This window comes from Crinia signifera, chromosome 5, assembly GCF_055691185.1.
Source record: "Crinia signifera chromosome 5, ASM5569118v1, whole genome shotgun sequence".
Taxonomy (NCBI): domain Eukaryota; kingdom Metazoa; phylum Chordata; class Amphibia; order Anura; family Myobatrachidae; genus Crinia; species Crinia signifera.
In genome coordinates this window covers 305,636,071-305,657,511 of record NC_139221.1, presented here as the reverse complement: position 1 = coordinate 305,657,511, position 21,441 = coordinate 305,636,071, and the positions used below count along the sequence as shown (strand labels likewise).

The window sequence follows — 21,441 nt, the reverse complement described above, 5'->3', positions numbered from 1 at the left end:
ACCCGATTTTGCACTGAAATACATCAGAATGCATTGAAATGTGTATTAAAGTAGTGAAATGCCCCCAAATGCCATTTTTCATAGTGCACCACCCCCACTATCATCGTCAACCCGAAGCGTGGCGAGCGCAGCGGTACACGTCCTACGACCTTTTCATACCCCCACTATCCACGTCGGCGTGGAGTTGAGAATAGAATAGTGTGGCGAGCGCAGTGAGCCACCGAGCCCGAAGCGTGGCGAGCGGACGCGGATACCTGTAAAGCCCGCGAGGAGACGCGTATAGCTGTGAAGGTATCCGCGTCCCCTCGCGGGGCTCGCTGCGCTCGCCACGCTTCGGGCTAGGTGGCTCGCTGCGCTCGCCACACTATTCTATTCTCAACTCCACGCCGACGTGGATAGTGGGGGTATGAAAAGGTCGTAGGACGTGTACCGCCGCCCCTCGCGGGCTCGCTGCGCTCACCACGCTTCGGGTTGACGATGCTCAAAAATCGGTAAAACATCGTATCGCATCGTATAACATCGTATGCCACTACATATGGCATACGATGTCATTCGATGTTTTACCGATTTTTGACCATTTTTGCTCAAAAATCGGTAAAACATCGCATCGTATGACATTGTATGCCACTACATACGATGTTATGCGATGGCATACGATTTTTGAGCAAAAATAGTCAAAAATCGGTAAAACATCGCATCGTATGCCACATGCGATGCGATTTTTAGCATACGATCTGCATACGATGCAGGTCGTGGGAGCCGTGATACTCCACAAGTACCGAGTTGAGAATAGAAAGTGTGGCGAGCGCAGCGAGCCACCGAACCCGAAGCGTGGCGAGCGCACGCGGATACCTTCACAGGTATCCGCGTCCCCTCGCGGGCTTCACAGGTATCCGCGTCCCCTCGCGGGCTTCACAGGTATCCGCGTCCCCTCGCGGGGCTCGCTGTGCTCGCCACGCTTTCTATTCTCAACTCCACGCCGACGTGGATAGTGGGGGTATGAAAAGGTCGTAGGACGCTTACCGCTGCGCTCGCCACGCTTCGGGTTCACGTTGATCGTGGGGTGGTGTTAACAATTGGGGGGGCCATTTCACACTTCAGGGTGGCTATTTGGGGTCTGTGGGCCATTTAACATTGTTCCCTATGTAAAATCGGTAATCGCGTCGGTCGCATCGCATGCGATTTTTTGGCCGCATGCGATGTGACCGACGCGATTTACATTTTACCATGCATTTCTATGTAAAATCGCGGCCGTCGATACCCGCGATGGGCGCCGTTCTAGGAAACAAGTACCATGTTTTTATAGTGACATGAAGTAGTGCTGTTGATTTTTCTACTTATGGATCCTGAGCATTGAGGCAGGTCTGGATCCCTGGATCCAGTTAACCATTGGGGCTGGTCCAGCTTATAAGATCTAGTTGAGCATTGGGACAGGTCTGGCTCCCCGGAACTAGTTGAGCACTTGGGCAGGTCTGGCTCCCCGGAACTAGTTGAGCATTGGGCCAGGTCTGGCTCCCCTGAACTAGTTGAGCATTGGACCAGGTCTGGCTCCCTGGAACTAGTTGAGTGTTGGGGCAGGTCTGGATCCCTGGAACTAGTTGAGCATTGGGGCAGGTCTGGATCCCTTGAACTAGTTCAGCATTGGGGCATGTCTGGCTCCTTGGATCTAGTTGATCATTTGGGCAGGTCTGTCTATCCAGATCTAGTTGAGCATTGGGGCAGGTCCGGCTTCTTGGATCTAGTTGAGCATTGGGGCAGGTCTGGCTCCCCGGATCTAGTTGGGTATTTGCACAGGTTCGGCTTCCCGGATCTAGTTGAGCATTGGTACAAGTCTGGATCTCTGGAACTAGTTAAGCATTTGGGCAGGTCCGTCTCTCCGGATCTAGATGAGCATTTGGGCAGGTCTGGCTTCCTGGATCTAGTTGAGCATTTGGCCAGGTCCTGCTCCCTGGATCTAGTTGAGTATTGGTACAGGTCTGGATCTTTGGAACTAGTTGAGCATTGGGCCAGGTCTGGCTCCCTGGATGTAGTTAAAAATTGGGACAGGTCTGGCTCCTTGGATCCAGTTGAGCATTTGGGGCAGGTCTGGCCCCCGTATCTAGTTGAGCATTGGGCAGGCCCGGCTCCCCGTATCTAGTTGAGCATTGGGCAGGCCCTGCTCCCTGGATCTAGTTGAGCATGGGATGCATCTGGCTCCTTGGATCTACTTGAGAATTGGGACGCGTCCGGCTCCCTGGATCTAGTTGAGCATTGGGACGCGTCTGGCTCCCCTGAATATGTAGCAAATCTTTTCAACGATTTGGTATTTAATAAAAGCTAACACATCCAAGTTAGGGACAAATGGCAAACAGACAATTTACTTATTCTAACCTTTATTGTAATTATTGATTCCAATGAATGACTTTATTGTGCTAAAGTATTGTTTATATAATAATGACAACTGATTCTTGGACTTTGTGTAAAAATACATGTATTGGTTTCCAAATATAACAATGTAAACATTTCTTTAATGTGAATGGAAAATAACTTTGCTTCAATAAAAATGTTTATTAAAAAAAAAAAAAAAAAAAAGCTGAGGCACTAAAGGACATATTCATACTAATGTTCTGTTAAAAACTAGTTTTAAAAGAATCCTATAAACCACCTACCACAAAAATATTATTTGTAACAAAACAAAACAATCCAAAAGGTTAGTGCGATCCATACGTTTGCTCCATCGGCCTAAAACAGGGTTGCCTACCCTTCCGGAATGGCCGTGAGTCTCCTGAAAATCGGGTCCCCCTCCCGGCCCCTTGGAAGGGTGGGCAACCCTCCCGGATTCAGGGGGGACCCCCGATCGCGGCATTTAAATGCAGCAATCCGCAGGTCTCCGAGGAGGGGGCGGAGCTAAAATGGCAAAATCGCGTCATTTTTGCCCCGCCCCCTCCACAGAGATTTGCGAATTCCCCTATTTAACATCATGGGGGCGCGGGCTTAGTGACGTCACGCTAAAGCCCCCCCCCCCCCCCCCCGAGCAGCTGCTGAAACTCTTCTCACGGAGAGGAGAATATTAAAGTTGGCAACCCTGGCCTAAAATGGCTCCAGTTTAATACTTCATACAGTCTGATTTTCTTGTTTCCGTTTATCTATGGAGAAAATATGAAAATTCATCAGTAAGTTTTTTAGTAGCTGAAGGAGTTTGTTCCCTGCAAAGCTGAAGCACTTGGCATCCAAAGTAATTTTGATTAACTTCAGCCATATTGACGGCATTGTTATTGTCAGCAGATGCAAATTGCTCCGCCATGCTATCTGTTCTCACCTGCCATCTGTGACAGGCCATTTTCCATTTTGATTAGTGGCTATTGAAGAGTAACTAAAATCCCCAATTTGCATGAAAGCGGCACATAAATAGATTTTTGCCAGCCATCGATCACAAGCCGCTCTCTGTTCCAAAACCAACAATTATTTCAGTCTGTCATTGACAAGGTGGGCCAGATGCGTTGGGTTCACCGCTTTATAAACCGCCCTGACCATTTTTCTGTAATTCTCGAATGTTTTATAGTTTATATTTGAATCGCATGAGTCATACAAGTAATTTTCGCCTTCGCTCCTCAGAATACACAGCACGTCTCTTCTGCCTGTTTAAACTGATTTAAGGGATTTCGGCTCACAACAAAATATATACTCAAAATCGTAATCATTTAATTGGGATTTATGCTGAGGTAGAAAATGCGATTTGCAGTATTTTAACCCGTCAGAATGCATTGGTTTCAAGTTTCAACGGGCTCTCAAGAGTAGTGATGCCAATCCCGGGGAATTTTTTTCAATCCCAGGATTTGGGATTGAAAAATGCTCAATCCAGAGATTATCATCCCTAATTTAAAAAAAAAAAAAAATGTCGGGAGCCTGCCTGGTGCCACTGTGCACAGCGCTGCCTGGAGAAAGCCCCCTATAGAACAGGGGGTGCCGCTGTGCTACCCGGAGCCTGTCCGGAGCCACTCTGCTCTGTGGAGGGAGGAGGAGCCACTGCTGCTGCCCAGAGCTGCTTTGTGTAGTAGAGGAAGGTTATGGTGAGCAACTCCCCGACTGTTTGTTAGTCTGTCTATGCCCCCCCATTCATCTAAGCTGACCCCCCCACCCCATCTGACTGTCAGTCAGTCTGCCCCAATATGGTCAGTTTGTCCCCCCATATGGTGTTGTCTGTCCATCTATGCCCCCTGTCCACCTGTCAGTCTGTGCCCCAATATGGTGCTTTGTCCTCTGTTTGTCTAACCCCCCCCCCATCCCCCTGTCCATCTATGCCTACCCTCATGAGTATATCTATGTCTTTGTCTCCCCGTTTATGCCCCCATATGGTGCTCATGTAGTGTACCTCAAGCTCATGCCCCCATCTCTCTCTCCCTGATACTGTCTATCTCTCTTTCTCCCATGCCCTCCCTCTCTCTGGCACTTTCTACCTCTCTCCCTGACACTCTACCTCTCTCTCCCCATCTCTCACAGATACTCCCTCTTTCTCGCTCTCTATCTCTCACTGACACTTTCTCACTCAATACCTGACACTGTCTGTGTGTGTGTCTCTCTCCTCTTTCTCTTCCTCTTCCTTACACACTCTCTCTTTCCCCATCTCTCCCCTTACTCACTCTGACCTCTATTTCTCTCTCTCTCTCTACCTCTCTCTCCCCCTCCTCCTGACACACGCTCTCTTTCCCCATCTCTCTCTCTCTCTCCCCCCCCCCCAATTTCCTCTGTGCAGAACACTGTGGCTAAACCATGCCAAAACCCAAAAGGAATGGCGATGGGTCCTGTAATTAAATCCACCGCAACTTCCTCTAGTGAATTACCTTCTTATGACTTCTTAAGTATCCCCACATGTACTCTGCCTTTCTCTTGCCTTACCGCAAACCAGTGATTTAGGCATGAAAAATCCATATTATTAAATCTGCATCTCTAAGCTGTGGTTCTATTCACTCTTCATGTTCCCATGGACGTTCCTATAAGCACATGGAGCTTTGTGCTGCCAGTGGCATATTTAAAATAATCCACACTAACCATCTACAGCATCTGCGATACAGCTAGATACATTTTACAAAACATTCACAGGGGTGTCCAAACTCTTTGCGACGAGGGCCAGTTTTGGTGAGGTGAAAATGTGGGGGGCCGACCATTCAGCCTGACATTAATAGCATCAGAATGGTCCCCCACTCTGCCCCCATTCACTTTGTCCCCCAGCCTGCCCCTTCACTGTAAATTCCCTAGACTGCCCCTCCTTCTCTGTATTTCCTCCAGCCTTGCCCCCTTCACTGTATATTCCCCTGCCTGACCATCTTTCTCTATGTCCGCCAGCCTGCTCCTCCTTCACTGTATGTCCACCATTCACTGTATCTTCCCCACTCTGCCCCCTTCACTCTGTCCCCCAGCCTGTCCCCCCTTCTCTGAATGCCCATCACTGCCTCCATTCACTGTATGTCCCAAAGCCTGACCCTCCTTCACTGTATGCATGCATACAATGTATCGTATGAGATCCCTTTCCTGGCTGCAGGATCTGATGGATCCTTGGTGTAGCAGTGACCATCTCCAGCTGCGATCCAATGCACACGGTACTGCGCATCAGTTCGGAATCAGAGTTTATAAGGTTATTTCAAATGTGTCAGTTTGTAAGTGATAGACTCTGAGATAACATGACATCTTTGTTATGAATCTCCAATTAAATAGAACGGATTGTGATCACAGCTGACTACTGACAGCTCTGTATATTGTATTACTCTGGGATCGGAGGGAGGATAATGTGTCAATGACATTCTTGTCAAACAGGCATTATATCTTTGCCTCGTATCTCAACACCGAATTATTATCTTTAAATTGAAAGGCAGACCGGAGGTATAGAATCCTAAAATAGAAAGCGGTTATTTCACAGCTTTCGTCCGATTTTTCCATAATTTGCTTCACACCACACCCATTTACAATGCTCATTTTATATATATTTTGTTTGTGAATAGCAAAGAAAGTGTCATGTAGGAAATAGTAATACGTCTTTGGATGTCATTTTATCAAAAGAGAAAATGGCGGTTTCCGGTGCTGAGCACAGATTCCCCTTGGATGTATCTGGAAGGGGGCTTCCAGCACCAGATATTGAGGATATTTGCCCTAAGATCCTTACACAGTGGCATAACTGTGGGGCCAGAAAGTATGGTGTGCCCACTGGCGAAATGGATAACAACTTACACAATTTGAATAAATTGGCAGTCACAAAATCTATAAAGAGAAAAAAAACATAGTACAACAATGTCTGTAATTGGTTGCTATTTGGATGTTGATACAGGCCACTCACATATTAGATGTTAAGTCTGCGCATGTAACCTGGTCTTTTAGTTCTCTTTTTCTTCCTCAGGTTAGCCCATCTAGAGGAACTTTAAAAAAAAACGATAGTGCAAGTATTGTTTGGTATAAACAAATAACAATTTTAATAGTGCACTTACAATAGATAAAAAGTTAAAAGCATATCACCCAAAAGCAGGGTAGGATTTCTCGGTCCCGGTCAGTCCACCTGATTAGAGTAGAGATTTCCAACTCGCCCTTGCAGGTCCCCGTCCGGTCCGTTCGGTAATGGTAAAAGCTTAAGCGCGCTTTTGGGCTACCAGAGCCCTTCCTCAGAAGCATATTACCATCAACGAACGGGGCGGTTTAAATTGATGGTAATATGCTTCTGAGGAAGGGCTCTTTTTTTTTTTTTTGCTGGTGGTGCAAAATTTCAAGTTACGCCACTGTCCATACACACTGGGGGATTTTACCCAGCGTGTGTGCTGGCCGATGATGGGGAAAATCGCTGGGCTAAAAACGTCGGTACTTGTGAGTTATCCGGGCGCCCGATGTGGTCATCGCATGCCATTACAATAAGCATACGATGCGACGCGATGCGACACGATTTGACATCGCGTCGTATCGCGTCGCATCGTATGCTTATTGTATGGTATACAATGGGATGCGATGCGACGCGACGCGATTTGAACACTTCCCGCCCATTTTTAAACCCGCCCTCTGCCACATCTGGCAGAAAATCAGTGTGAGGTAGTTTCCAGAGGAGAGAACAAGTGATTTACAGTGTTGGTGTATTTGTGAGGTGAAATTTCGGACATTTGCCCCAATATTGCCCCATTTGGCCCCTTACACCTGCCCCATTTTGCCCCTTACACCCTATTTCCCAATATGGCTTTGGTGGATGGTATCTTCAGCCTCCCTAAAACTGAAGAAGAAACAGTACAATTCCTGCAGGACAAAGGGCTGCTTCCATCTACAGCCACATGTCCAAATGGCCACCCTATGCGCCTGTCTATAAAAGAGCGCAAATGGCGCTGCTACATAAAAAGTTGCGGGAAAAAGCAGAGTCTGCGGGCCTCGCTATTCTACCCCGGATGCAGGCTGACGTTCATGACAATACTGCGCTTCATATACTGTTGGTGTGATGAACTCACTTCTATAGAGTTCTGTACTAAGAACTTGAAAATCTGCAATAAAAGTACCATATTTTATAATGCATTGATGCGGGAGGCATGTCAATGCGACCTGATGTCACAGCCTCAACGCCAGATTGGTGGACTAGGGCAAATAGTGGAGGTGGATGAGACACTCTTTGTGAAAAGACAAGCCAATGTTGGCAGAGTTCTCCCACAGCAGTGGGTGTTCGGAGGAGTGTGCCGGGAAACTGGGGACTGTTTTATGCTAGCAGTTGCCAAGCGAGATGCGCCAACTCTCATCAGTTTAATTGTGGAGCACGTCGCGCCTGGAAGCACAATTGTCAGCGATTGCTGGCGCGCATACAAAACTCCAGAACTGGAGCGGGCTGGTTACAGTCACTTGAGAGTCAACCATCGCTACAATTTCGTAGACCCAGAGACTGGTGCACACACCCAAAACATCGAGAGACTGTGGGGTTGTGCAAAATGGCGCAACAAACGCCAGCGGGGCACAGCCCGCCATCACCTTGACTCCTATATGCAGGAGTTTGTGTGGCGAAAGTGCCTGGCGGGAGACAGCGCTTTTAACCGCATTCTACATGCGCTCACTTTGCTAGATAAATAATTACGGTGATTAATTATTGTGTGCTATGTGTTGATTGTTATTATAATTTATTTCTGAGAGATGTTAATTACACAGTTATTCCCTTTAAATTCAGTTGTCCTTAATGTGTCAGATATGAATGATATTGATGAATGATATTGGATGTTCACAACCACTCCACTATCAACGTGAACCCGAAGCGTGGCGAGCGCAGCGAGCCCGCGAGGGGCGGCGGTACGCGTCCTCCGACCTTTTCATGCCCTACTATCCACTAGGGCGTGGAGTGAGAATAGAATAGTGTGGCGAGCGCAGCGAGCCACCGAGCCCGAAGCGTGGCGAGCCCCGCGAGGGGACACGGATACCTTCACAGGTAAACGCGTCCCTTCGCGGGCTTCCCAGGTGTCCGCGTTGCCATGGGCACCTGGGAAGCCCGCGAAGGGACGCGTTTACCTGTGAAGGTATCCGTGTCCCCTCGCGGGGCTCGCCACGCTTCGGGCTCGGTGGCTCGCTGCGCTCGCCACACTATTCTATTCTCACTCCACGCCCTAGTGGATAGTAGGGCATGAAAAGGTCGGAGGACGCGTACCGCCGCCCCTCGCGGGCTCGCTGCGCTCGCCACGCTTCGGGTTCACGTTGATAGTGGAGTGGCGTTAACAATGGGGATGGGACTGACATTGTGTCACTTTTTGTGTCACTTTCTGGGGGTTTTGCCCTGCTAAAATCGAGTGCTGTCGCATCGCATGCCATGTGGTTAACATGCGATGCAACGTGATCACATTACATGGTACCCGGGTGGTGATCTCGTCGCGTCGCATCGCATGCCATTTGGTTAACACACGATGCGACGCAAAATCGGGTTCGGGTGGTGATCTCGTCGCGTCGCATCGCATGCCATTTGGTTAACATACGATGCCACGCGATGCGATGCGTATACGACCAAAAATCGGGCGCCCGGATAACTCACAAGTACCAAAACATCTCTTCTCTTTTTGTCTTATGTAAATAACAAATAAACTATATAAATATAATGATGTCACCAACTTATACTCTGTAAAAAGTGCTGGTAAGTCTGCTATCGGTGGTCACCTTTCAGCACAGTTCTGTTATTGGTGTTCTCTTCCCCATTATCCATTTATGTTTTTGCAGTACTCCTAATTTAGGTATCGTTCTATATAGTTTGACCATGAAAGTGCTTGGGGTGTGGCTTATTAGATAGGCATATGCCTAATATGATTGGGTCATGCCATAAATGATGTGGCCAGGTGAGGAACTCTCCAAAACCACTAAGGAAATAGGCAACGCTACCTGCATTCGCTCATTGACTCCAGAGAACACTTACATAAAGCTCTGTCTAGTGCATAAATCTTCTGCGCTAGATAAAATTAAGCTTATTTGGAAGGAATGGTCTCCATGTGTCAGAACCAGCCCAAGCTAATTTGATGCCTTAGGCGAGACTTTGATTGGTGTCCCTAGCACTGTTGCTACTGTAGTTCTGCCCCTGACCCATTGCTTTTTAATCACACTGTAGCACACCGTAGATAGTGTTCATTCTAGCACCCGCCATCTTTGAAAACCCATGCAGTTCCTGTTCCCTGCCTGGGGTGTCGCTGTCTGCTGTGGTGTTTCCAGCAGAGGTCTGGTTTGCATATCAGTGCTGATATACAAATCACACTGTGCTAGAAGCACTACAACAGACAGTGACACCCCAGGCAGGGAAGAGGAACTGCATAGGTTTTCAAAGATGGCGGGTGCTAGAATGAACTACCTATATACATTGCACCACACAGAAATTCCCATTTCTCATTGTGCTACACATTCGCGATGCCCTTATTTACATTATGCCACACACTAATGCCCCTTACACAATTGCCCTACATAAGTGTGAGAGGGACTGCAAGAGGTACTGAATGTGTGCCCCTCGCAGAGGAGGGATTTTCCCTTTGCTTACCATGTGAAGGAGCAGGACAACTGTCCGACGGTCCAACGTGCTAGGGGATAAACTATACGATGCGGGTGACTTTCCACTTGCAAAATATCGAATTGCACAGGCATGCCGGGTGATCTGGCCGATGTCCGACCGGTCAGTGTTTCGTAATCGGTCACCCACATACTCGCTACAATTGTCTGCCCGATATCGGGTGGATTGGCCAGATAATCATAATGTGTATGTACTGTATGTCCAGCATTAGACGTAGATCTGGCATGGTCACGCAAAGTAGTAATGGACATACTGATGTCATCTTAATTCATTTATTTCTTTTGGTTTTGCAGGAGTTGGAGAGAGTTACGTCCTTACAGACAAACCTTCAACTAGCCGCCGTCATTTGCACTAATGGAAGGAGGTATGGGATCTAGGACAATGGCTTCATGTTTGTGTTTTGTGTTTTACCTCTGGAAATTTGGTTTTGCTGAACTAGATTTAAGGAATATATTAGACTAAAGTTAAGCATATGACAGGTTGAGTATCCCTTATCCAAAATGCTTGGGACCAGAAGAATTTTTGGATAACGGATTATTCCGTATTATGGAATATTTTTATATTTAAATGGAGGTATCTTGAGATATCTTGCATTTATGATGTATAAGCACATTAAACACATGAAATACACACAAATATATTTTATTTGTGCTTGAAACAAGGTTTTAAATCATGAAACAAAGTTTGTGTACAATCTCAGATGCCAAGCATTCATAGTCTTGCACATATTTAGTGCCAGTTATGTGTTATTTCCCCAGTAGTGCCAGTTACAGATGTAGCAAAAAATAAAAGTACATTTTGGAAACAATGGTTTTCGTCATAATTTGGATAACGCATATTTGGATAAGGGATACTCAACCTGTATAAGGGAATACCAGAGAATTCAAATTCAATTAATAATTGTAAAGTGTTTAGAGTTGGACTGCAATAAGAACACTTTTGTGCTTCTTCCTCTGCGTCTCCTTGTACCCCGGTGCATAGTGTGCCTCCCCCTCTGTGTCTCTCTGTACCCCGGTGCATAGTGTACCTCCCCCTCTGTGTCTCCCTGTACCCCAGTGCATAGTGTACCTCTCCCTCTGTGTCTCCCAGTATCCCGGTGCATAGTGTACCTCTCCCTCTGTGTCCCTGTACCCCGGTGCATAGTGTACCTCTCCCTCTGTGTCTCCCTGTACCCCAGTGCATAGTGTACCTCTCCCTCTGTGTCTCCCTGTACCCCAGTGCATAGTGTACCTCCCCCTCTGTGTCTCCCTGTACCCGGTGCATAGTGTACCTCTCCCTCTGTGTCTCCTTGTACCCCGGTGCATAGTGTACCTCTCCCTCTGTGTCTCCCTGTACCCCAGTGCATAGTGTACCTCCCCTCTGTGTCTCCCTGTACCCCAGTGCATACTGTACCTCTCCCTCTGTCTCGCTGTACCCCAGTGCATACTTTACCTCTCCCTCTGTGTCTCAGTGCATAGTGTACCTCTCCCTCTGTGTCCCTGTACCGAGTCCCTGTACCGAGTCCTGCTAGCAATAAATCCCCTTACATGACACAGCCAAGCAGCCTGCTAAATGGACCACGTGCCCCTCTTACCTCTACTTCCTGCTCGGGTCTGCTCCGTCCTCACTGTCACACCTCCCTGGTTCTGGCCCCCAATGCTGGTCTCAGTTCTTCATGCTCTGTCCTCACACCAGCCGCAGGGGACCCAGCCATTCATAAAAAATGAGTCCCTGGTGCTCCAAAGTGGGTAAAATACTCGCAATAGCGAGTATTTGCGAACCCTGCCCCTCTGTGTCCCGGTACCCCAGTGCATAGTGCACCTCTCCCTCTGTGTCTCCCTGTAAATCAGTGCATAGTGTACCTCCCCCTCTGTGTCTCCCAGTACCCCGGTGCATAGTGTACCTCTCCCTCTGTGTCTCCCTGTACCCCGGTGCATAGTGTACCTCCCCCTCTGTGTCTCCCTGTACCCCGGTGCATAGTGTACCTCCCCCTCTGTGTCTCCCTGTACCCCGGTGCATAGTGTACCTCTCCCTCTGTGTCTCCCTGTACCCCGGTGCATACTGTACCTCTCCCTCTGTCTCGCTGTACCCCAGTGCATACTGTACCTCTCCCTCTGTGTCTCAGTGCATAGTGTACCTCTCCCTCTGTGTCTCCCTGTACCCCGGTGCATAGTGTGCCTCTCCCTCTGTGTCTCCCTGTACCCCAGTGCATAGTGCACCTCTCCCTCTGTGTCTCCCTGTACCCCGGTGCATAGTGTACCTCCCCCTCTGTGTCTCCCTGTACCCCGGTGCATAGTGTGCCTCTCCCTCTGTCTCCCTGTACCCCAGTGCATAGTGCACCTCTCCCTCAGTGTCTCCTGTACCCCGGTGCATAGTGTACCTCCCCCTCTGTGTCTCCCTGTACCCCGGTGCATAGTGTACCTCTCCCTCTGTGTCTCCCTGTACCCCAGTGCATAGTGCACCTCTCCCTCTGTGTCTCCCTGTAAATCAGTGCATAGTGTACCTCCCCCTCTGTGTCTCCCAGTACCCCGGCTCATAGTGCACCTCTCCCTGTACCCCGGCGCATAGTGTACCTCTCCCTCTGTGTCTCCCTGTACCCCAGTGCATAGTGCACCTCTCCCTCTGTGTCTCCCTGTACCCCAGTGCATAGTGTACCTCTCCCTCTGTGTCTCCCTGTACCCCAGTGCATAGTGCACCTCTCCCTCTGTGTCTCCCTGTAAATCAGTGCATAGTGTACCTCCCCCTCTGTGTCTCCCAGTACCCCGGTGCATAGTGTACCTCCCCTCTGTGTCTCCCTGTACCCCGGTGCATAGTGTACCTCCCCCTCTGTGTCTCCCTGTACCCCGGTGCATAGTGTACCTCTCCCTCTGTGTCTCCCTGTACCCCGGTGCATACTGTACCTCTCCCTCTGTCTCGCTGTACCCCAGTGCATACTGTACCTCTCCCTCTGTGTCTCAGTGCATAGTGTACCTCTCCCTCTGTGTCTCCCTGTACCCCGGTGCATAGTGTGCCTCTCCCTCTGTGTCTCCCTGTACCCCAGTGCATAGTGCACCTCTCCCTCTGTGTCTCCCTGTACCCCCGGTGCATAGTGTACCTCCCCTCTGTGTCTCCCTGTACCCCGGTGCATAGTGTGCCTCTCCCTCTGTCTCCCTGTACCCCAGTGCATAGTGCACCTCTCCCTCTGTGTCTCCCTGTACCCCAGTGCATAGTGCACCTCTCCCTCAGTGTCTCCCTGTACCCCGGTGCATAGTGTACCTCCCCCTCTGTGTCTCCCTGTACCCCGGTGCATAGTGTACCTCTCCCTCTGTGTCTCCCTGTACCCCAGTGCATAGTGCACCTCTCCCTCTGTGTCTCCCTGTACCCCGGTGCATAGTGTGCCTCTCCCTCTGTGTCTCCCTGTACCCCAGTGCATAGTGCACCTCTCCCTTTGTGTCTCCCTGTACCCCAGTGCATACTGTACCTCTCCCTCTGTCTCGCTGTACCCCAGTGCATACTGTACCTCTCCGTCTGTGTCTCAGTGTATAGTGTACCTCTCCTTCTGTGTCCCTGTACCGAGTCCCTGTACCGAGTCCTGCTAGCAATAAATCCCCTTACATGACACAGCCAAGCAGACTGCTAAATGGACCACGTGCCCCTCTTACCTCTACTTCCTGCTCGGGTCTGCTCCGTCCTCACTGTCACACCTCCCTGGTTCTGGCCCCCAATGCTGGTCTCAGTTCTTCATGCTCCGTCCTCACACCAGCCGCAGGGGACCCAGCCATTCATAAAAAATGAGTCCCTGGTGCTCCAAAGTGGGTAAAATACTCGCAATAGCGAGTATTTGCGAACCCTGCCCCTCTGTGTCCCGGTACCCCAGTGCATACTGTACCTCTCCCTCTGTCTCGCTGTACCCCAGTGCATACTGTACCTCTCCCTCTGTGTCTCAGTGCATAGTGTACCTCTCCCTCTGTGTCCCTGTACCCCGGTGCATAGTGTACCTCTCCCTCTGTGTCTCCTTGTACCCCGGTGCATAGTGTACCTCTCCCTCTGTGTCTCCTTGTACCCCCAGTGCATAGTGTACCTCTCCCTCTGTGTCTCCCTTGTACCCCAGTGCATAGTGCACCTCTCCCTCTGTGTCTCCTGTACCCCAGTGCATAGTGCACCTCTCCCTCTGTGTCTCCCTGTACCCCGGTGCATAGTATACTCTCCCTCTGTGTCTTCCTATACCCCAGTGCATAGTGTACCTCTCCCTCTGTGTCTCCCTGTACCCCGGTGCATAGTGTACCTCTCCCTCTGTGTCTCCCTGTACTCAGTGCATAGTGCGCCTCTCCCTCTGTGTCTCCTTGTACCCCAGTGCATAGTGTGCCTCTCCCTCTGTGTCTCCTGTACCCCAGTGCATACTGTACCTCTCCCTCTGTGTCTCCCTGTACCCCAGTGCATAGTGTACCTCCCCCTCTGTGTCTCCTGTACCCCGGTGCATAGTGTACCTCTCCCTCTGTGTCTCCCTGTACTCAGTGCATAGTGCGCCTCTCCCTTTGTGTCTCCCTGTACCCCAGTGCACAGTGCGCCTCTCCCTCTGTATCTCCCTGTACCTTAGTTCAGCCTGTACCCCGGTGCAGACTGTTCCTCCTCTCTCTGTGACTATCTGTATCCCGCACATCTTGTACACAGCCGCCTGTGTCTGCTTGTACCCTAGTTCAGCCTGTGCCGCAGTGCAGACTGTTCCTCCCCGCACATCTTGTACACGGCCGCCTGTGTCTGCTTGTCCCCCGCACAATCTTGCTTTCTCTCTCTGTCTAGAATCTCAGCAGAATTAGAATTGGCCTCCGATGTAGAAATTGCACCTTTAGCACAGCACTTATTCCCTGCTATATAGTTAACTTGACAACAAAATATGCTTCATATTTCCAAATGGCCCTTTGTGATTATTTTCTGTTCTTTAAGGCGACGTCTCAGGGAGAAATAACCACTGTCCTAGTCGTGTTATCCAGAACACTTTATTCAGCCTCATGTACAGTAATTACAGCGTTATTTCCGCCGAGCTGAAGATTTATAGATTTCCCCGATTATTTTTCTGTTCCGTCGTACTCCATTGTATTCAACAGGAAATTCAATATTTTATTGCAAGTGGCTGAGCGGAAGCAGTGACTCGCATATGGAGATCTGCGGATGATGCCATTAGCGCGAATACAAGGAGAGTTTGTGTTCCCATATAACTAATAACTGAAGGTGTCTTCATATTTATGCAGAAATTCAAGAATAAGTGAACTTTCTCACCCCTGTGCTCACGGCATGGAACATAGTTACCCTTGTGATGTACAATACCTGGACCCCCCTGCAGTCATTTTGTAGCCTGTGAAAGACCCACAATTACCAGTATTTCCCTGACAGATTGTTAACTGTGACCAGGGGGCTCCAGAAAATCGAGTGGCCCTCCCAACCCCCATTGGTGCGCATGTCTTGCGCGTCTTCCAGAACCCCCCGCACCCTCTCTTGGCCACCTACTTACAGAACACAAGTGGACGGACTGAGGTGGACCTGATGACGAGATTCATGCTGAATTGCGCCATCGTAGCCCCGCCCCACAATACAATTCCTGATTTTTGCCGCTGTATAGCGGGGGTGGAGCCATGATCATGTGATCCTGCAGTTTTCGGTGTTTGGGTATGGGACAGCAAAGACACTATACATCACTATACCACACACAAGCGGCCACACGGAGAAAAATGTCTTGTACAGATAGAGCCATCTAGCCCTCTAATAGGATTAAGTGAGCCCGAGCTGTCGGACTTAATCCTCTGCTGATCCCCTACTGTATTGTTCTATGTATTGTAGCTGAGAACAATAGATGGTAATGAGCCTTGGTGAGCCATGGCTCTCCAGAGTAGGCTAGTTGACGAAGGCTCCATCTGTACACGCTATTGGTTGAGCCGCATAACCTCATTCTACCTCCGCTTCACGTTAATTACGGCCTAATACATTTTGTGAAAGCTCTGGATGGGGATGGCCGGGCTTTCTGTTATTTGAAGGAACGGTTTCTGATGTAAGGGAAAGCTATAAGAAGGCGTACAGATGTGGCCCTTTAGTTTGTTGCATATGCACGCTTACGCTACCGGTACTAACTAGCCCCTGGAACACAGGAAAGGCAGCCCGGACAGAGGTGTACACTGCACGGAGGAGCCGGCGGGGGGTTGCTCAGCATGGCCAGTGGGTAACTAGGGATATACATGGACCCATTGGCCTCTTAATAAGGAAACGGCTTACAGAGGAAATGTTTAACATTAATATTGACTGAAGTTGAATCTGTTGCTTGGTCTCCTGCAAGGCTGCTGTGTAGGGTTCTTCACCCCTATGAAGGTCGACAGGGGTGACACGTGACATGACTATGGTCGACACCTGACATGGCTAAGGTTGACACCAACATTAGACCGACAATGGGAAGATCGACATACAAAAGGTCGACATCACTTTTTGTTTAGCCGACGGGCGGTATTTCACACCCTACCGTCCACTACGGCGTAGAGGGAGAATAAAATAGCGCGCCGAGCGCAGCGAAGCATTGGGCCTGAAGCATGGCGAGCGCAGCAAACTTAGACCGTGTCCATGTTGACTATGTTGACATTCGGGACAAACGCGTGCAACCTTTTGCCTATCCCATTGTCGACCTAATGCTTGTGTTGACCTCATCCTTAGCCATGTCCACCTATTTCAGGTGTCGACCTTAAGCCCTTTCGACCTATAGTGGTTGACCTAATGCCTATCGACCCTCTGACCCACACCCTTCTTCCGGAGGCCGGATGTCAGCTGCCCGCCCATAACCGTCCCAGCGCACACGCATATGTAAGGGACTTGAAAGTCACTTTTATATGCCGGTACCTTCCACATCTTTCGCTGGTCAGTGACCATCAAATGATGTGGGAGGTTACCCGCAGCATACAAATGGGTGTTTAGGTGGGGTTTGGGGGAATCGCAAGGCTGCAAATTCGCAGCCTTGCAATTCAACCAGAATAACCCCTCTTGTCCGCAGCGCCGGGCACACGTTACCGTTTCCAATGGTACTCCTTATGGATTATATGTAAAAGTATGAAACAATTCCCAAATAACTTGTCTCGACCATATGTTGTGTTGACCCTTTTGACCATTGTTTCGAATATTGTGTTGGCCTACTGCCCATCATCCTATCAGCGCTACTTTTTATTTTAGGAATAATTCCTATGTAATCCTCATTGTGATCATAGTGTTCCTGTGACCCCCCCTGTCCTGTTATTTCCTTAGACACTTAAACACGGCAAAAGAAGGTTTTACACAAGCCGGCCTGGGGCTGCTGGCGAGCCAGAGGAAGCGGCAGCTATTGATTGGTCTGCTGAAGTCTCTGAGGACAATTAAAACACTGGTAATAATAGCAGCATTATTGATTTAATTCTGTTTTATTCAGCATTTATAAAGTTACTTTGTTATTCACTCTTCGTTCTTCTTTCATCAGCAAAGAACAGACATTCGGCTAAGCGAAATGCTGGAGGTAAATTCACTGGTTTTTTTTTTTAACTGAACTTAAAAATGCATTTCAGGGAGAAGGTCAATTGGTTCTCATTGTACTCAGCGTATTGTACAATGACTGCACAAGGTTTTTATTTTGAATAAGCAATTCAGAACTGACATTGTTATATCAGCTGTGGCATCATTTCTCATTAAATCCGTAAAAATAAAAAGGTCCTCAACTCATCCAAATAAATATCATCGACCTTGTGTATCGTTTACTACGCGAGCACCAATTGGTGACACCTGGCGATTAAGAAATCCCGTAGACTGGGATTATACCATCTTCTTCCACTCCCACAATGTTTATTCTAGGATTATCTATCTGTAGACCATAAACACCTTCATATGATTTTAAATGCAGACATAGGACGGGTATGGCTCATTGGATAGACACCAACTAGGTCGTCATCACTACGTCGGCTTGCAGGAAGGTCGACATGACTGAATGTCGACATGGGTTAGGTGGACAGGGTCATTGGTTGACATGGGGAAGGTTGACAGTCAAAAGTTTGACCCCCCCCCCCCCCCCCCCCCCCGAATGTCGACACAGTGACCAACTGAAGCAGTGTATCGATGAATACATTTTCCTAAATGAAAGCCCGGATATGTCAGCTATCTTGCTGTAGGAGGCTGAGAAATGTGTCTTGCTGAGGAAACTGATTCAGCTTGGCTCCTATATGAAGAAACAGAAGGATGCACAAAAATGGCAGCTTCTCCAGAAAATTCAAGCCTCGGAGACTCTTCATAAACCCTCCCGGTCTGGAGATGTTCTTGCTGAGCTTACTAGACTTTGGTTAATGCAGGAGCCTAGTAAGATGTTGGCTAAGGTGTTGACGGCACAATGAGCCTACATACTTATTTAATTCATAGTAGATGACGCAGGTCAACACTGTCATTTGACCCCTGATATTGGGCGTGATCGAAAATATTTCTCCCCTCAGTCCTTAGAGGCCCATATCACCATCATTCCTAAGGAGGGGAACGACCCCTCCCGCTGTCCTAGCTATAGGCCCATTTCCCTTTTTAGTGTAGACTTGAAACCTTATGCTAAGCTCGTTGCAAATAGGCTTAAGTCGCTCCAGCCAACTCATACTGATCAAGTGGGTTTTGTGTTTGGCCATGAAACGAGCGATGACAACTAAGGTGATCAACCTGATTCAGTTAGCTTCTCAGACACGTTCGCCGGAGATGCTTTTATCAACGGACGTGGAAAAAGCCTTTGATCGCGTCAACTGGGCGTTTATGAAGGGTCTGTTAGAGCATACGGGCTTGCAAAACACATTCTTACACGGGATACTGTATAGAAAACCCTCGGCTAGAGCCACGGTTAACGGGGATTTTTCAGATCCTGTAGTGATCTCAAATGGTACACGTCAGGGCTGCCCTCTCTCCCCGATGACATTTGTTTTATGCATGGAGGCTCTGGCACGTGCCATTGCGGCCGGAATGCAAACTGTCCCTTTTTGCCGAAGATCTTTTAGCTATCGTCACTAATCCATTGCTGTCCCTTCCTAACCTGATGAAGGAATTTCAGACCATTGGAGACCTGTCTTTTTTTTTTTTAAGATAAACTATTCAAAATTGGTCACTTTTAATTTCACTGTTCCTCCTGACGTTCTTACTGGCTTACAACAGTCATTCCCCTTTCAATGGCACCCTACGTTAATATCTTGGGTTACTTCTCCCTAAAGGTCTATCTACAATTCCAACGTGCGCTTACTTCTTGGTCTGGTACCGGTTTCTCCTTGTTTGGGAGGATGTACATAATTAAATTGAATATTCTACCTCGTATACTCTATCTTCTACAAGCATTACCAGTACTAATCCCATCTTGCTGGTTTGTGGATCTGCATTGTATGGTCCGTAACTTTGTGTGGGTGTATTCCCTGATTCAAACATGACGTCCTGATTAGGAGACGACACTTAGGTGGTTTTCAACTTCCCCATGTTGGTATTTATTATGCAGCTGCGCAGAATTTATCAATGGTCTCCGATTACTTCATTACCACGGCAGGATACCCTGGAGGCAGCCTGCTCACAACCCCCTTTGACAGCCTTACCATGGCTTCCACGTATGCTTATTATCTCTCACCCAACTATGCCCCCCCCCTACAGTGTAGAAATGTCTCAGAAAAGAGACCTTTATCTCCTTGACCTATTCCCTTTAACTCCATTACCCCCCTGGAACCTCGAGACAGGCATTTAAATTTTGGTTATTTGGTGAAATCTCTAGGATTTGTTGACTGATCAGCTGTACTCCAATTCCCAGACATTCAGAATAAATGGTCCCTCCCACATAGTGAAATATGGAGGTACCTCTGTGCTCGGCACACTTTGAGCAAGGTTACTATTTCCCACTTGTCGTGGTCGTGGATAGTATAAATCAAGCAAATGGGAAAAAAAAGTATTGACTATTGTCTTGTCAGCCTGTTGTACATGTCGACCTTTTGTAAATGTTGACGTAATGTATGTTGACAAATTGGCTGTCTGCCTAAACATTTAAGTTCTGACACCTGGGCGGTAATGTGTGTCAAGGTCCATACACAATGGGCGATTATGCCCAGTGTGTATGGACAGCGATGACCGCTGTCATCGCTGGGGGGAAAGCCGCTCAGTTGCATACACACTGAGCTGCCTTCCCCCTGCCCGGGGCTGTCAGCGTGGGGGGCGCGGGGCGCTCATCACACATCACCGGGCCATACACACTGGGCGGCTTTGAGCTGAAAGCCGCTCAAACTGGTTGTTTTGAGGGGCTTCAGCTCAAAATTGCCCAGTGTGTATGGGCCATTACAGTTAAGCACAGAGGAGTTTCTTTGTGTCGTCAGACATGATTATGATCAAGTTGACATGACTGAGGCGCCATAGAGCCCAAAACATAAGTCAGCACAGGTAAGAGATGTCGGCATTAGTAATCAGTGCAAGTGCTCCAAGAGGAAAAGTCATTTTGATTTATGATCTCGTACTTCATATTGGGGATCTTTAAGCTATCGGTGTTCACTAGATGAAAGCAATGATATGGACAGGTTTTTATTCACGTGGATATAAAGCCATGAAAATACGTGTTTGATTAAATTATCACATAACCTCTCAGTCACAGGGTTACCATAGTAGAAATAAGATAACAGTAGAAATATGTAACAGCCATAAATAACACACTCTCCATCGTATGGTATATTTAAACCATGTAACAGTCACTTTTTATTCCGTAACAGGTTAAAAAAAGAAAGTTTGATTACTTTTGAGATCTAGGGGGCTATTCGATTCCGTACGATCTTTCCGACAGGAAGCGGAGACGGACAGGGTTCCCGTCACCCCGCCGCCCGGAAACTGAGACGCGCGTGCGTGTGAGACGCACGCGTGTCTCAGTCAGATGGAGCGCCTCGCTGCTGGCGGATCGCCAGCCGAGACAGTCTGGCGATTCGCCAGCAAGAGGGAGCCCGGCTCCATCTGTATGTAACTGTATTTCCCCCTCGGCAGTCCAGTCTGGAAGCTGTCCCCGATCAGCAGCCCACAATATATGCGTAGCGCTGCAGGACTGAGGCTCTATAAATCACCTCATGTTGGCGTCCTGCGTTGCGGTGTTACTGAGGTAATGATCGTCTCAGAGATTTAGCACTAAGCTGAGTTTTATATTCTTGTGCGGCTTGGTTTTTATGTGACCATTCAGCCACAAGTTCTATATCTTTTAAAATGCCATTTTGATTAGATTTCTCCCTCTTCCCTCACCCACCCTTCCATGTAACATGCTTCCAGAATGGATTGTCAGTCAATTCACTACGGTACATGGCCGTTCCTGTTGTTTATGGATGGTAGCTGGGCGTTTTCTGTCCTCCACGACCTATTGTTCCGTCCGCGGTGATTGATATTAATGTAAGCAGCGGAGGGATTAAACACGGTTTATTTTACTCCGGTACAGGACTGTACGTACATTT

The 21,441-nt window shown here is 48.4% G+C and overlaps 1 protein-coding gene across 1 annotated transcript in view; it reads left to right on the top strand.

Moving 5' to 3' along the window:
* Positions 1-21,441, top strand: part of VPS50 (VPS50 subunit of EARP/GARPII complex) — a 198,191-nt gene that overhangs the window by 44,959 nt on the left and 131,791 nt on the right. Inside the window, exons 6-8 of the mRNA XM_083189450.1 lie at positions 10,306-10,376; positions 17,246-17,363; positions 17,454-17,489. Of these exons, the coding sequence (XP_083045576.1) occupies positions 10,306-10,376; positions 17,246-17,363; positions 17,454-17,489 (225 nt within the window). The remainder of the gene's footprint in view (positions 1-10,305; positions 10,377-17,245; positions 17,364-17,453; positions 17,490-21,441) is intronic.